This window comes from Prinia subflava, chromosome Z (genome assembly GCF_021018805.1).
Source record: "Prinia subflava isolate CZ2003 ecotype Zambia chromosome Z, Cam_Psub_1.2, whole genome shotgun sequence".
Classification (NCBI taxonomy): domain Eukaryota; kingdom Metazoa; phylum Chordata; class Aves; order Passeriformes; family Cisticolidae; genus Prinia; species Prinia subflava.
This window is the reverse complement of record NC_086283.1, coordinates 94,316,506-94,333,936: the sequence shown is the minus strand read 5'-3', so window position 1 is coordinate 94,333,936 and position 17,431 is coordinate 94,316,506. Positions and strand designations below refer to the sequence as shown.

At 33.6% G+C, this 17,431-nt stretch overlaps 1 protein-coding gene across 2 annotated transcripts in view; it reads left to right on the top strand.

Annotated features, from left to right (window-relative positions):
* ADAMTS6 (ADAM metallopeptidase with thrombospondin type 1 motif 6) overlaps positions 1–17,431 on the top strand; it is a 145,868-nt gene that overhangs the window by 90,053 nt on the left and 38,384 nt on the right. For both annotated transcript variants that reach the window (XM_063423009.1, XM_063423007.1), the window contains 3 exons: positions 6,028–6,135; positions 11,382–11,527; positions 13,746–13,809. In XM_063423009.1, coding sequence (XP_063279079.1) covers positions 6,028–6,135; positions 11,382–11,527; positions 13,746–13,809 — 318 coding nt within the window. The remainder of the gene's footprint in view (positions 1–6,027; positions 6,136–11,381; positions 11,528–13,745; positions 13,810–17,431) is intronic.

Here is a 17,431-nt window from a genome sequence, read left to right as displayed (position 1 = left end):
GCTTACAATTATTTGGGGTTTTTTTTCTGCATTTTATGCTTTTCCACCAGCATTGGTCAGCTGACTTTAAAATCCAGGAGAGTAAACACATTACTATATACCTATAGTTCTACAATATTTCCAGTAGGGCAAGAAGCCTGAATTGCAATTGACTCCTGTAATCGGGTGATACAAATTTTAATGTTCATGAATTAAACTGTCACTTTTCTCATGAAGTATGGATGTGGTTTGCTCCAGTTAAATGAAGAGCAGTATTACTGAGCTTGATGTAGGGGTTTTATAGGAAGGTAGAAGCAGATTCTGGAAGCTGGTGATTTTTCAGAAGGAGAGGCAGAGAAGCCACTGTTGTGTCTTTGCACCAAAGCTACTGTTTTCCTTTTGCTCCCTCACTGTTGATATTATACCTAGGATCATGCATTTAGTTGAATTTGAGCATAATAATAACTTACTGTAAAGTGCTTTTTTGACCTAATTTCATATCTCTTACCATAACTAAGTTGCTTTATACTTGTTTGTTAGCAGAGCATATGTAGTTTCATCAGATGGATTTACATTGCATTGCTCAAAAAGTGGTGTTAAAAGTATGTGTAAACAAAGAGAAGAATTGAAGATACTGGTATCATACTCTGCAATTTTTATCAACCTTTCTTTTTTTTGTTTGGGCTTCCTAGTCAGTTGAAAGAACTCTCACCACTATTGTGTAGTCCTTTAGCATTACAAATGATTGAAAGTTTTAAGCTTTTCTTGTATAAGGACTTATGGGATTGTGTTGTAATTGAACAAATTTTGTTCCCCTTTTTTTCTAAGTTTATGATGTGTATAGCCAAGGAAGTCCCAGAAGTTTTACCCTTTCTGGAACCTACAGCAGCTTTGCATCCTTTTTTGAATGAGTTCCTGCAGTCCTCTTCTTTCTTCCTTAGAACTATCTTGTCTCCAACCCCCCCATGTTTTTTTCCTTCCTTTCTGTCTTTGTTTTTCTCTTTCTGTCTCTTAGAGACACAGATGTCAACACCAATGTGCCTGCATCTTATGAATGCTGTTAAGAAAGTGCAAGGAGAAGCTGGTGATCAGAACAGGAGGAGTGCATTAGATGATTGTAGAAGCAATAATGAATGAGATTCCAGATACTGGAATGTTGTTTGAATAAAGATGGATAGGTTGCATGGGTTTGAAAGCGAAGATGGTACTTGGAGGTGATTGATCTTGTAGAGTGCCTTTAGTTTTCCTAAGGTTCACATAAGCACCTAATATTTGTGAAAGAATGTTGATAACATAATATGAAGGTGGGACTTCAGTTTTGTATTCTATTTCACATCCTTTCAGCATGTGATTCATAACATGTTGCACCACTTAATGAGCTTTTGGTAGTGAAGCACTAAAATGAATTTCTGTGTGCTTATCTGAACAAAACTTTGAACCTTCTGAAGTTCACCTATTAATTAGGGTCTTCTAGTTTTAGTGAAGTCATCTTCATTTCAGCAAGGACCCTGAAAATACTCTGTTGATGATTTTCAGGTCTGAAATGCAGTTCAAGCTAATTATTTTTATGCTCTCTTTTAGCAAAGCTCATCAAGAGGTGCAGCATATTATAAATTAAACATGCTGAAGTAACAGACAAACCTACTTAGGATTTTAAAATTTTATGAACAAAGGTGAACCTCCCAAATTATCATAATTTATTATGCCTTGTGAATTTATTTCCCATCCTTTTTTTTTTCAGTTTTAATTTTATGGTCTGAACTGCTAACATTTGTTGGAAGCTTTCATGAGTTTTGAAAACATGAACAGCACAGCAATTTGATCTTTGCTCATATTACTGAGTTTTCATTGTGCTGTATTATAACAATTTATGAGGATTATGATATAGGATGCTTAGACATTACATAATTTGAAATGCCTATATGTAACTCTGCATGATGCAACAGAAAGAGGCACCATCATTTATCATACTTAGGCAAAAAGAAGGTAATTTGATTTGCTGTGTTTTTTTCTCTAGATGGGTTCAGCTTTGTTTAATTTACTGCAAATACAAGCATCCGAATTCCAAACTGAAGTCATGGAACCCTAAGATACACCGTTACAGGTTGTCATCTATCTTGTCTTGATCTTGTGACAGGCCTCAACTTCAGTTTATGTTTCCTGGATTTTTAAAACTTTTCCCTTGTTTGCTTTACAAATTAGTACTTACTAAATCGAGACATTTGGAGACTGACTTTGAAGTCATTTATTAATTTTCAGATTATGCTTCTTTCTCTTAGTTTCACTAAATTATTCAAACAAATATAATGTGGCAAAATATATTAGCTTCGTACTTTTCCATGGAAGAAAAGACTACCATGAAAAGGTCACCTCTTGGTGGGTGGGTGTGGGTGGGTGAGTGTGCATGCTTGTGTGTGTGGAAAAAAAAGCAGTATGCTTTCTATTAGTTATTTTGGGCCTGACTTTTTCAGGTCAGTTTCTTATATGGTTTTAGGCCTGGCTTATTAGAAATTATTGGTTAGAGGTGTTACAGATAATGGCAGTAGTAAGGAAATAGCTCCAGTCAATAATTAAAGGAGTAGCAGGTATAGGGTTTGTGCGGTTGAGCTGGAGAAGAGAACGCTTTATGAACCTTAGTCAGAACTTCTTTGTTTAACTTTCCAAGGTCAGCTGAAAATAAAGAAATAGACATAGCCATAGGAGTACCTGCTATAATTCCATTTTCATTTAATGAAATAACAGCACAGATGGATTTTTTACTTCTTTTTAGGTATCTCATTAGTTTTGAAATTACTATTAATGTTATTTTTCATTTCATGTACAGGGTGATGGAAAATATACTTCAGAGTCTATGTTTTCTTTTAAATGCAGTACAGTGGGGAAAAATAAAAAATACCGTAAATTTGCTATAATTAAAAGATAATTCAAAACCCCTTTCATTTGTTGGGTTTAATACAAATTATGTCTACAAATTCATACATTGTGTTATTTTTGTGAATCTTTGGTGCTTTGAATAGTTTTTCTTTGAGGAAATATTCTGTTGATTTTAGGATATTGTATATCTGTCTCAAACAGAATTCCTTTCTGATTTAAGTAGAGGTTTGTGCTCACGCATTTATAGTACGATAAAGCCCGTAGTAATTTTACACTACTATCATTTTGTCTTTAGGGATTTACTGAGGTAAATTCCTGCTGAAATTACAGTCTGAAAAAGGACTGTCAGACTATGTCAGTATTAAATCTAGTTTTGATATACTGTTCTCAAAACAATTCAGGAATAAATATTTTTCTCACTTTGTGAAGCAGGGAGGTGAGTTGACCTGCTTGTAATCTTTCTACAAGCAGACAAATGAATAAAATAGTTTTGGAGTACTCTAGTCATTAATTCACACTGTTGAATTAAAATATTAGGCTGGTATTAGATCAGTGAATTAGAAGAGTGTAATGCACCAGAGAAGCCTGAATATCCAGGAAGAATCCTATTGAAAGGAAGTTGTCAAATGCTCTCATTTGCAGAGACAAAAGCCAAAGACATATTAATTATTACTTCCACTTACATGATAATATATAGAAGGTATACTTGTGTAGGCATATCAGAAGTGGGATTCTGCACATCAACTCTGGAGCAAAAACCAGAATTCTGGATTCAAATCATCATTAAACGTAGATGTTTTAAAAACTCCAGACTGCTATCCAGACCTGATTTTTGCTTTTGTCCATATGGGAATATTCAAAATCTTTGTTTCTTATTGCAATTGAATGTTTTGCTTTTCAGAACCTTGGAGCAAAGTCCATGAAGTCAGAACAGCTGTTAACTTGGACATTTGAATTTGGTCAGATCAAAAATAAATAAAAGGTCACAAGTAGAATTACCACAGTCTGACACTTTTTAATTTGACAATGTAAACCACACATGAAGCATGAGCAAGTAAATGACACCAATTTTGTTCAACAAAATGAGGAAGTAAAGGTTAAAGTAAATAAGGCAGGATTATGGCAGGAGGACCTCATTCTGTGTCTGAAAAGAATCCATTTTAGGTTTTTACTTTGAAATCTATACTGTATTGAAGTTTGGATTCATGGTTGATTTAGATGTGAAATTGATTCAGTGTTGATTTTTTAGCACCTTGGTTGCTGTGAAATTTGTAATCGAGTTATATTTTTCAAGAAGGTTTGTGATGTATCTTCTATTACTTCTCTGTTTTATTTTTATTAGTATATTTATTTATGTGTATCTTAATTTGAAAATTTTTTGGCTGAGTGAGAAATAAATTTTGTTCAGAGTTTTAAGTCAATATTTATACGGCTTGCATTTCTTTATTGCAAAAAACTAATTTGAAAAGTTTTGCATTAACTACAGGTAGACTTTTACAAGTGGCAGTATATCTCCCAAAACAGGCTTAATAATTTTAAGTTTTCATAGAACCAGAAACTAAATAGGATGAATTAACTTAGGCCTAATTATTAAAAATTGGATGGAAGCTCCAGGAATCACCAGGTTTCTTCCATATAATTTCAAATCATTCCTATAGTCTACTTTTTCATGGATTATAGAGAAGATACCTTGCTTCTGCCAGTCATGAAACTCAATACTGTATTAACATCCCTGCAACAACGGCACCAGCTTATTCTAAACTTTGTAAATAATTTAGCATTTTTCAAGAAAAGATTCTACTGTTGAACTGTTGCTGCAGCAGGTAGAGAGTAATGTATAAATAAATCAATTTTTATATGCAGTACAATGCAAGAAGCATGAATCTCAGGGTAAAACATACCTCCTGTTGATATGTATAGAAGACATCATATAGGATGTATAGATGCCCGATACTTATCCATTACCTCAGAGAAACAATGAAGCTGGAAGGGAGTGGACAATAACTTCAATTCATTCACACTGTCTTTTAATTTTCTTTTTCTTTCAAGTTTCACTATAGAAATCTATAGTATAGTATAGAATCTATACAAGGATTTTTGGTAGGGTATTATTTCAAGCAGCAGTTAAATAAAATGAAACAGTAAGGATTATCATAAGATAATTTTAAAGATCTTGGTCTACTCCAAATTTTTATAAATATTTTAAAATATAGAATATGTACAAGGAAGTTGTGAAGTCTTGCACAGATCCCAGAGTAATACAGTAAAGTTTATTGTGTAAGTAATTTACTGTAAAAGCAAAAATCTCCTGATTCTTTTGTGTGTACACAGCTGAATCCAAGGGCAGCTGGAGCAACTGTGAAGATTTCTGGTGTTCACCCAATTTTGGATCATGCCCACATTATGAATTTCAATCCTTTGCTAGTTTTAACAGTTTATCTCCAGTATCAGCAGAACTGGCCTAATTTAAATAATAAATGGGCAAAACCAAATGAGGAAAATATGGTAGGAACAAAAAGATGATTTGAAAATCTCAGTTAGTTTAACACTGACTCACAGGGAAATAGGATAGACTAATTTATGAAAGAACAGCTGCAAATCTTAAAAGCCTAAAGGATATATTTTAGTACATGGGTTAGTTAGTTCTAACTACACATGCACTTCTGTTATAAATGCTGCAGAAGAGAAATGTGGCTAGTCTGAACTCAAAAGCTTCCTTTTTACATAAAGGAAAGAAAAGTAATTGTTGCTGTTTCATATCTCAAAATTATTGGAATCCTTTTTGGCAGGTAATTTTGGGGCAGATAACAGCCTTAATGGAGACACTACAGCTCACCTGAAGAGTACTTCTATAACAACACTAAAATTTACTAATCCCAGTCTTAGCACAAATCAAGAAAAAAAGCAATTATCAAACATTACTTGAATGGCAGGTGTGAAAAACATATTATTGTCTAGTTTTGATGCTTCCAGAATAGGTTTTTTTTGGCAGGATATTCTTTCAAAATATAGTGGCTTCAAAATTACTGCCTGCACAGAAATCTTTAGATTTCTCTCTCCAGACTGTGTTGTAATTTTCTCTGTCCAAAACAAATTTGTGCATATGTGTATATGAGGACTGGAAGAAATTTGAGGCTTTTATTCTGATCAACTTGCTTCTGCCTTCTTTCCTAGGAAGTGTGTAGAGAGCTCTGGTGCCTCAGCAAGAGTAACCGCTGTGTTACCAACAGCATCCCAGCAGCAGAAGGTACCCTTTGCCAAACAGGGAGCATTGAAAAGGGGGTGAGTGCAAACAATTTATTGTTAGAAGAAGCAAATTATTCTTCAGAGACTACAAGAAGAAAGAACTAGAAAACTAAAGTATTTCACAGCAACTATAACAGTTTGAACTAAAGCTTAGTTTATCATAACACATGTGTGTTGTAATGGAAAGTGTCCTGCAGAATTTTTTCACCAGTATTTTATATGTGTCATTTGATAAAATATTTATCCTCTCTATAAAACTCTAGAGCCTGGATCAAAAAACAACCCCAGAACGAGTTCTTTTTCCTCAGTTTATTTTTTGAGTAATTTTTTTGTAAAAAGTCTTTTAGTTTAATCTTTATTTGATTATATACCAGTCTTCCATTAAAGATTGTTACAGGTCTAGGTCTGCCTTGGACTTTGAAAATGTGCAATGTAAATCTAGAACCTGAACTATGTTATTTTGTTAGAAGGGAAAAGAATTTTATTCTTTTAGATAGAAGCCAAATCATAAAAATATATAGAAAAAAATAATGACTGCATAAAAAGGTTTATAAAAGCCTGTATTTCCCAGTCACATTTCTATTTTGACTTTGAATTATTATTTTGTTGTTCAGTTACACTTACGCTGTTTAGCTTTATGGACTTCGATACACAGTCAGATAAACTCTTCTACCTAACAGAAAAGTACAGAAAGTCAGCATTGCAATAGATAAATTTAGCAGTACAATATCTGTCTGAATATGAGAATTTTGATTTTAAAACAATCTCTGTATATCAGTAGTTTCAGACAAGAATGTTAGAAGAGCATTTCTCAGTTACAAGGCAAAATCTATACAGATGTTAAGGAGGAGAGAAAAATATTTTAATTGATTTAAAATATATGTATTGGGGAGGAAAAAAATGCATTCTACATACCTTTTTTCAAGATAATATATTTTATGTAGTTTTTTTACAAAGTGAAGCGAGCTTGTTATATTAAACCATTTCCAGTATCTGAGAGTGGCTGCATCTGTTCATGAGATTCGGTGATCCAGGTTGGGTTTTTTTCTGAACAATGACCATTCACATCTATTCTTACTCTGACTTTTGTCATGCTAGCTGAGCCGGTTTCAACAGAGATAACAGTGCATTTTGACTTGCAATCTGATGTTTAAACAACAAGAATGAAAGGTTTGGGGCAGCTGTCACAGTTTATTAATGCGTGTTGACGGCTTCATTCAGGACCCATGACCTGGTATAGTTCTGATGACTTTTCCATGCTGAGTTTGGAAATATTGGTAAACCATGTTAAATAAATTTATTAAAGAAGTAATTTTTAAAAACAGAGTGATTAGAGTTAGCCTATAAAAATAGAGAGCATAGTACCAAAATGTTACCTTATATTAGAGTTAGAAAATAGAAAATGTTAGCAGCCCTGCTTTTAAATCATTAGTCTAGGTTTATTTTGGAACCATCCTCCTTTTTGATGACAAAGACTAATTAACCTCAATTTATGTTTTTTAAACTATGAGACTACAAATTGAGATCCTTTTAGACACTGTTGATCTATTCCCTTGTCAAGAGGTTTTAATCAGTTTGCTCTCTACCAAACATATTTTTCCAGTCACCAGTATCTTGTTCTATTGTTAGATTTTAGAAGGAAATGAGAAAATCCATGCCATTTTACAAAGATAGACCTGTTAACCAAAGAGACCTGTTAGCAGCAGAGAATTGTGTCAATAAACTATCCACAAAGCTTCTTGTGAATTAATAGTCCCTGGTAGCAATAAACCAGAAATCATGAGCTCTTTCCAAATCATTCCCTTTCCCAAAGAGTAATGTGAAATAAATAGGTAACACCTTCTTATTGTTGTTGTTATTATTATTATTGCTACATTTGTACCGCAGTCATGCCTAAAGGCCTCAACCAAGTTAAGCCCTATTTTGATGGATTCTGTCCAAATACATAAGAAATTAAAATTCCAGCTCTAAATACCGAACAAGATCTCAGGGTATTTCACCTTATTTAGGTATTTACTTATGTATTATGTGTAACAAAAAGCCCAAAACATAATTTCATGCAATATATATTAATATATTATTGGTAGAATGTGTAGGCATTTCTATGTGTAAAGTAGCCTAACCTTCTGTAATAAAACCTTCTTTCAGTTGTTTTTATAAACCTGCCAAGCTTTAACCCTTTGGGGCTGAAATTTTCCGTGGTAGATATCTGCTTATTACACCTGAAGGATTTTAGAGTATTTTCCATAAGAGTTATTCAGCAGTTTTCTGCATACAGGGAAAGAGAATAGAATGGTTTCTTGCTGCTGATGGAAGTGTTACATCTGTTCTGTTTTGAAGCTTTAATATGCTCATGGTTTGGTGAAGGGTTTTACATGTCAGCTGGGTTCAAAAAGGTACAAATTAGGTTTCTTAATTTGTAATGAGAATTTTAAATATGCATGAAGTTTCTCTCTGTTATTCCCAGGGGTATATTTGTGAAGGTAAATTAACTGATAGATTTTTAAAAATACACTGATGAAGAACTTGTGCATATAAAACAATAAGAGAAAACTGATAAGAACATTTATGTCATGTTTTAATTTAAAGTATTAAAAAAGGTAACCCTTCCTGTAGATCAGAGATTACATACATGGTAGGGATGTAAAAGAAGGGCAAACATGCAAAAAGTGAAAATACAGTGCTGAAAGGATAGTTTACCTAGCTACATTGTGGGGTGATTTGTCATTTGACATTAACATAAGATAAATTTAAGTTATTATTGAACATTACGCTTTCTAGCAAAATAATTGTAATGATTGAAAATCAGTAGTTAAAATTTACACTAATATTTTTCTTCCTCATATGAAACAGGAAATCAATTTTCCTCAATATTAGAGTGCTTGCTGTGTGGTTTTTCTAAAACCATGCTATTATAAATGTTAATTCTGTAAAGCAGCTAATACTCATAAAAGTGATCTCAAATGTGCCACTGTATCATATTTTATTTTCATTAGTCACTTCTTTAGGAAAAAATTCAGAGTGCTTTTATTCACAGAGGATTTACATATTTTATGTGTATTTGAATGCATCACAGTAATCTTTCTGCTGAAATAATGGAAAATTTTTCTGTCAATGTTAGAGAAAAATTATTATTTCAGATCTAAGCCTTCCATAAAGAACTGTTCTTTTAAAATAGCTGTCACTTCCTCTTCTTTCTTCATATGGTGATTACTCAATAGTTCTAACCTCATTATAGCAGATGAGGTTGCTGTCATTCGTGGAGGAAGCACATTTCTGCAGTCCCATTAGAAATAATGAAGATTTTTATCATTTTTAATTACTCTGACAGAGATTCTATGCATTACTGGCTTCTAGTGAAAGATAAGTTTTTAGTAGAAAATTAAGAAGAGACACAGAGGTGAACATTAAATCCTCAGATTTAAGTTCAGTAGAAGAGAAAACCCAGCATTTAAAGAAGTTTCCAGGGCAGTGTGGGAATGTGGAAGACAATGTTTACATAACAGTGGAAATGACACACTGTAGGGATTTTAAACAGCTTTGGAAAAATAAAGCAGGTAAATTGCACCTGTCCATTGTCTCTATAGTTCTAATAGTATGGAATTAGGAAGGTTTACATATTCAGTTTTATATCTGTGATATTCATATGAGTTTAAGTTTAAATCTGAGTATCTTTTTAGCTTGGATCTTTATATGTTTCAAATGTATGTAATGTAATTTTAATTAAGTTAGTTGCTTACATTTTTACTCCTAGAAGCATTTTCATTTTTAACTTTTGACTTTAGCATTAAATATCTGTTCACATACTTTTGTGGCATCTCTGATAGATTGTAACAAGGAGATTTTGTTATTTAGTCAATAAAATTCTTATCAGTTTATCACTGTAAAGAGAAGAAAAACATATGATTTTAGGCACTCCTCTAGCTTATATAATCCTTATTGTGTCATTAGAGGCGTTGCAAAACACTGTGCTATTTGGTATCTATACTAGCTAAAAATGTGAGTTCACTCACTGTATGGCATGAATTGTGTTATGCAGACATTCAATGCTAGTCTGGATCTAAAATAAGCTCCCTATGAAGGGTGCAGTCCTCTGATGAATCCTGACTGAGTCTGTAAATTTAGAACTCAGAGAAGAAGAAAAGAAAGCTTGGCTTTGCTGTACATATCACTCTGAAGTTAAGACTGAGCCTTCCAGTAGTGCTTTACAGAGGGACAAGGATATGTCTGTCTGTCTATATCTTCTGTGCATGTCTCAGTGTGTCAAATTCATTTGGCTGGTTTTGGATGTAGAAGTAGTCTGTATTTCATCTTGGAAAGGGTCAATACCACAGAAATTCAAGGGAGCCTAAAAATAGCACTTGCTCACCTCTTGAAAGGGACATGTGCAGATTCAGGTCATGACAGACCTGAGTCCGTGCTCTGCTCTGTCACCAAAGCCTGCAGTAGTAGGAAAGGGTATCTAATTGAGCTGCTTCAAATTCTCAGTGATACAGTAGACACCAGAATGTGATCAAAATATGGGCTTCCAGAATGGTTTAGAAAAGTCTCTGATTAAATAAATTATACAGTTGTTTAAATGGTTAATAATTTGGGTGAATTTTCTGTCATTTGGTATTTCTGATTTAAGTAATTTTCTGATTTAAGTAATAATACTGCAAAGTCCAGGTGTTTGTTTGAATAAAATACATGTGTACATTCTTCCCTGAACAAGTGGCCACTCACTACTATAAACTGATTTTCTGTACCATGTCTAATGCTTCAGCACTACTTTTATTATGTCTGTAGTGTTAGTGAATGGAATACTGCGACAAATTCTTCCTTCATTGTAACGTCGTCTAGACTTCCTTTTATAAAAAGAAATACTTACTTAAATATCCTATCAGGGGAATTTTTCATTTTCTTTAATGAAGCCTCTACATGAATCTTCAGTGGAGGGTCTTTTACCAAACCAGGCTTGGAAATGGATCTTACTGTTTAAAAGAATGTAAGCAACTTGTAGTTCCTTAATTGTGAAACATTAAGGAGGCTGATGAAATAAAAAATACTTCTGCTGTGTGTTAGGGACCTATAATTCAGGACTGAGTGGAGACATTTAACAAATCACACACACCCTCACCAATGTCTAAACATGGCTAGAAAAAGTAAAATACTAGTCTTGTTATCTATACAGGGAATGCTAATGCCTATAATTGGTCATTGTCTGACCCTTATATTTTTCTGTCCTGATAACTCTGTCAGCCTCCAGGCTAATTTTGTGTTTCTTTTGTGAAATCTTTCAGTGGTGTTATCAGGGAGAGTGCGTACCTTTTGGCACTTGGCCCCAGAGCATAGATGGGGGTTGGGGTCCGTGGTCAATGTGGGGAGAGTGCAGCAGGACCTGCGGGGGAGGAGTCTCCTCGTCCATAAGACACTGTGACAGTCCAGCGTAAGTAGCTAAAGTAAGCCGGAGCCAACAAAAAGACATACTTGGAAATTATTCAAAACTGTGGTTTCTACTTGTTATCTGTAAAAATGTTTTGCTGGTTTGCCAAATTTTGTCTTCAAAATAGCAGACAGAAATGCTTAAACAGGAGTTCACTAGACATACTTTTAACAGTTTTAATGTATCTTATGTACTGTAAAGATAGCTGGATTTTTATTTAGCAGTAACCAGAATGGTTTTCTTTATGTGACTTGTTGTTCCTCAAAATATGTTTAAATTATGCCTTAGAGAGGTTTCTTTTTTAGGGCATATTTCCTTCAGTGCTTGACTCAGATATAAAATAACAATTGCCAGTTACTTATTAAAAAAATAAACCCCAAACCCAACACAGTATTTCCAAGGTTTTCAATAAAACTACTTACATACAAACCGTAGGTAGTAAATTATATTGCATACAATATATTTATATGCTGCCTTGTCCCACACTTCAATTGTGACTTCCTACTGACTCTTAAAACAATTCAGCATCTTTTTTCCCTGGCACTAATCTCTATTGGTCTGTTTGCCTCTCTGAAGAGGGGCCAGCTTCTCCACTACAGCTTTATCTGTTGTATATATCTGTACTTGTCTTACAATCTGTCTGTTTTCCAATGTCCTGAGCACTGTTTCAGAGAAGTTCTGTCAGGTAAGTGCTCCTCTCTGTCACTATCTCTTCTCATATGAGGAGTGCTTATTTCTGTTACTGTTCTTTGCTGAATGAACTCTGCTCTTTTCTGTTTTGCCTTTTACCTGTTCTGATTATCTCACCACAGCCATAGGTCTTCTCTGGATAGTTTTATTACGCCATATTCTCTTGTCATTTTTCATAATCACTATCTCAGTCACCACTGTTGTTTTTTAAGACCTCTTTTTCTGGAAGTCATTTGTGTTTCTTTCAATCTGTGTCTTTTGTCACTCCTTTTCTTGTCTTCTGCTCTCTGTTCACTTAGGTTGTTTGTTCTTATATCTGTGTTTTCCAAGCCAGGCTGTCCACCAGCTTTCCACTGCACTCTGCAAGACAGATACCATAAAGTCACATCACTGCTACTTAAGGTGGTCTTTTTGTCCCCTATTATTATCAATAACTACCTAATCTGGCCAGTATCACTACTTACACAATACATACAAAAGCAGAAATTATCTGTATGCATCAATAACATATCAGACTCTGATAATGAGAGAATAATAGATTAATTTTTTTTTCAAAGCAGCATTTAAAAAGCCTAGTGAAATATTTGTTTGGAGCATGAATAATATCCTAATATTTTTTTTCAACTTCAGTCACCATGTGTCTGGGTTGGTATGATGAAAATTATTAAATTTTATATGTTTAACAAGCACAAATGCATTTGGGAGAGGGTATGTCTGCTTTAGGAGAAAACTACTCTGTTGATTAAGGATAACATTTCCTGATTAAATACTGTAATGTGAAAACCAATATTGATCTATTTTTTTTAGTTAATTTTTAATTGTAAATATGTAATTTTTTTATTATGAAAGCCTCACAAAGTGTTTTTTCTTTCTGCTTTCAAGTTGCAAGCCAAAGAGCTGATGTCTGATTAATCTTCCATATAAGTCTAAGTTAGTTCATTATTTGACCTCTTCAGAAGATAGATAGTGTTCTTGCACAGTTTGGGAATTTAACAGCCAATTATCTACACTAATGGAAATCTGCTTACTCTGGAGTTTCTTCAGATTTACTACTTTAATTCAAATCAGAGTCAAATTTCTGAACTAGAATACATGGTCTTTCTGGTTCTGAGTATAAAACCAGTCTGTTGGTTTTCAAGTAGGATGAGATGATTGAAAAAAGAAGTATCACATAAGTTGTGTACATATTTCTCATTTCAACTTTATAAAGTAAGCAAATAATTAAAACCATCATGGTTTTTATTAAGTTTTGAAATGCAATTAAACTGTACTGTTTGGAACTTAGGCAAATTACATTAATATTATGAGTGATGATTTTTCAAGTACCCAGTAATATTTTGTGTCTGCTCCAATGCAAGTCAAAGATACAACCCTTATCAAAATCTCATCTTAAAACTTGAACATATTTTTTATTTTTATTTATAGAATATATATCTCTTGGACTTGTATTAATTTTAAGAATGCATCAGTATATCTCATGCAGTTGTGTTTGTTACAGTGCATTTCCTAACACATTAACATGTTTTTCCAGGCCTTCAGGTGGAGGCAAATATTGTCTTGGAGAAAGGAAACGTTATCGCTCCTGTAATACTGATGTAAGTAATTTTTGTTCAACTGGCTTATGTTTTAGGAGCAATGGATGTATTTTTTCTCCAGTTCAGAAAGTGTATGGATTCTGTGCTTAATTGGCAAACAGTCCTGTAAGGCACATCTATATTGCAGGCACCCTCTGTGTTCTGGTAACTGTTAGGATCCTATCTTGATGTGGTGTCTAGCTAGTGCCTTTGCATTAAGGCCTGGAGTGAGTTCAGCTTGAGCTTCCAGAGTAAATGTGAGCAAGGATCATGCCACATCAGAGCAAAAATCTGTCTAGCCCACTGTTTTACCTTCCAGCAGTGGCCTATAACAGGTTTTTAGGGAATAAATGATACACTTTTGACAGGCAAGGGATGATATTTCTATTGGCTTACCTTGTAAGTTTCCAAAAGCCCTGTGTCTAAAGACTGATGGAACTCATGTCGTATCTGTATCACATCAACTGTCCTAAGTTGAAGTATCCTGCATGAACATACTTTTAAGCCCTCTTACACTTTTTATACCCTTATAACATTCAGTGCTAATGTGTTACACAATCCTCTTACACACTCTGTGCAAATAGATTCAAAACTTGCCATTTTGTCACCAGGTATTTGCTAGTTACTGTATTACAAGAATGATCCTGCAGTTTCTTTTTAGAGCTGAGCCCACTGGACAGCAACCCTGAAGGGGAGGGATACAGCATGAATGTATAAGGTCAAATTATGAACCTAAATTACAAATTCAAGTAACTTAAAATTCAAACCTGGAAAAAATACGCAATTATAAAGAATTTCACTAATAAGTTTCCAAGTCAAATTACAGGTCAGTAGCACTGCAAATTTGCAGTAGCACTGCAAAAAGGCTTTCCTAATATTTTAGCTTTAAATTAATATTAATTTTCATCTTAAATAAAGGAAGTTTGTAATGCTGAGAGAATCTATACCTTAAGATATTGTTTCACCTCTTTATCTTTCAATATATTCTGGAAAATATATTAGTTTATATAATGATTATTTGAAAAAAAAAAGCATTTTGATTATTATTAATTATTGTAACTTTTGTCTCTGCAAATTTCTCTGTGGAGGTTATTCTCAATATTAAGGAGTATTAAACATTTCTGAATTAAAAATTATTTTCTTACTGTTGATCACAACTGCCCTGTTCACACAGCCAAGAAGTGGCCACAGTGTAGTAAGAAAAACTGAAGTTTAGATGGTGGTCCAGTACAATCTGTAAAACTTTTTGATTTTCCAGCCTTCCAAATCCAGTGCACCTTTCTGTAACCTTGACAGTGTTATTTTTTTTCTGTAGATGCAAATCAAAGACAAATCTTTGAATTTGTCTGTCTTGGTATAATTTCAATTTGGATGGATCTGGTTAATCAGATGATACTTTGCTATTAATTTACCTTTCTCTTTACTTTCACTTAGGTAATCTTTTCATTTAGGATTTGGAATATTTTATAAACAGGAAATATTTTTATAGTTGTAGTTCACAAATGAAAATATTGAGTTAAATCAGGTGTCTTTCTAATTCTTACGACTGATGGGAAATCCACTTTCAAATTTGGCAACTGCATGATGAACTTGCAACTGCTTACTGAAATCTGTCAGTCAATATTTAGTAAATTTCACATATGCTTTACTGAACTATTACAACATCTTCCATGATGTTGTCTACTACTAAGCTAAGTGACTTAACAAAATCTAAGCATGTTTCATTATTCTTTTAATTTAACTGGGAATTGTAGTAAGTTGTAGTTGATAAAACTTATACAAAAAACCTGATTTGTATTGTTATTTATCTTTCTTTTAAACCTGTATCAGTCAAGTATCTGCCTACTTTTCTGATTATTTGGGATTTATACTAAGCAAATTATAATCTAGACTATTCTATTAATCCTTTTCAAATAATGATCTTTTTACATTGGGACTGTTTCAGTTTGTACACAGTCTAAGATTTGTTACAAAACACACACAGGCACACAGCAGCCATCTTCCTTTAACTCTGAGGACTCTTGCAAAGTATTTGTTCAGGTATTATTATTTCAAATGTTACATTTGTCTCCAGTCTGCCACAGTAACTACTATATAAAAATGTTTACATAATATGTAATCTCATACCTTCACAAATATACAATTTTTAATGCTTTTTTATTATTAAGAATGATGCCATATCTACCTAGACATACCACTGAAACATTGCTATGATTTTTTTTTATTGTATTCAATTTCTAATTGTCACTTTTCAGACAGTTTTGCTCTTAGTTGTTTTTGCTTCCCCTATTCTTTATTTATTTATTACAGAGAGGAAGTTTACAGAGTCAGAGGAGGAACATACAGAAGGTCTCTGTGGAGGCCATTCAGGCTATTTCCTGGCACAAAGGCAAAACAATTCTCAATAAACCATTCGTAACTGATGGTTAGGCACCTGACCTGTTTTGAAATACCTCCAGTCCAGGAAATAAGATTATGAATTTTCAATATCCTTACAGTCAGTACAGTTTTCATAAAATATAATGTATGTTTTTCAATCCTTTAAGATCCCTACTTACTCTTTTCCCAGTAAGAAGGTAACTGGTATTATTCCCTAGATTGGAACCTCTCTGGTGTTTGCAGATTACTATCACGTCTGTTCTTAGTTTTCTTTACACTGGACCAATCTCCGTGTTGGTAACCATTGGGATCCCAGTAGCACACACCTTGAGGCATGGTGCACAAACCACTGCACTAGCTGAGGCCTGTCAGAGATAACTTTCATTTCAAACTTAGTTTGTCATCTTATGATGGGATTCTGTTCATTCATTTTAGTATTTTGTTAATTTTTATTTTGTAGTGACAATGTTCATTTAGTCCCAGTTCATTCATTATGCTCCAAATTCTTCCTTAAATAACTGTTTAGGAGGTCACTCTTCAGCTGTGCTTTTGCAGCTAATTGTTCATACACAAGTGTAGTAATTTTCATCCATTCAAACCGTTGCAACAATCTATTGAAATATTTAAAAGTAACAGCACTCTATTCCAAATACTGGTTTCCTACCTATCCGAATATATCAATCAGGAATTCTGACAAGGCATTGGAAAGAGAACTTTGCATTCCATTGCCTAGTCTGAAAAACAGCTGAATGCAACCTCAAGCCAGGCAGTTTGGAAATGCCATTCTTACAGTTTGTGATCTACTTTTTTAGCCTGGCATATTCTTTGGTATGGTTTTTCAGTGTGTGAACATCTTGGTACTTACATAAAAATTTATTGTCTTAATGGTTTTGACAATTCTAGTCCATTTCTTTCGGAGCAATATTTAGGATTCTACATCATTAAGAATCGGAGACATTAGTAGGTTTTGTTTCATGATTTATGTTGGTCATTAGGGCTTGACAATTTTAATGGAATGATATGTTGATTAATGTAAGTGTTAAGAGCATGCAAATCTGTTATTGTTTTTATGAATAATGTGCTGTTCGTACATTTTTTATGTTGAAGTTTCTTTTGCAGTGTCAACATTCATTGCCCATCTTTAACTTTCAACATAGCCCTGCCAAAAGTGCCTACTCTTCCTGAACCAAAAACCCCCTAATTCTGACTTCAATTTTCTTGCAGACATGAGTTAGTTCTCTTGTCTTTTTTTTCTTTTTTTTCC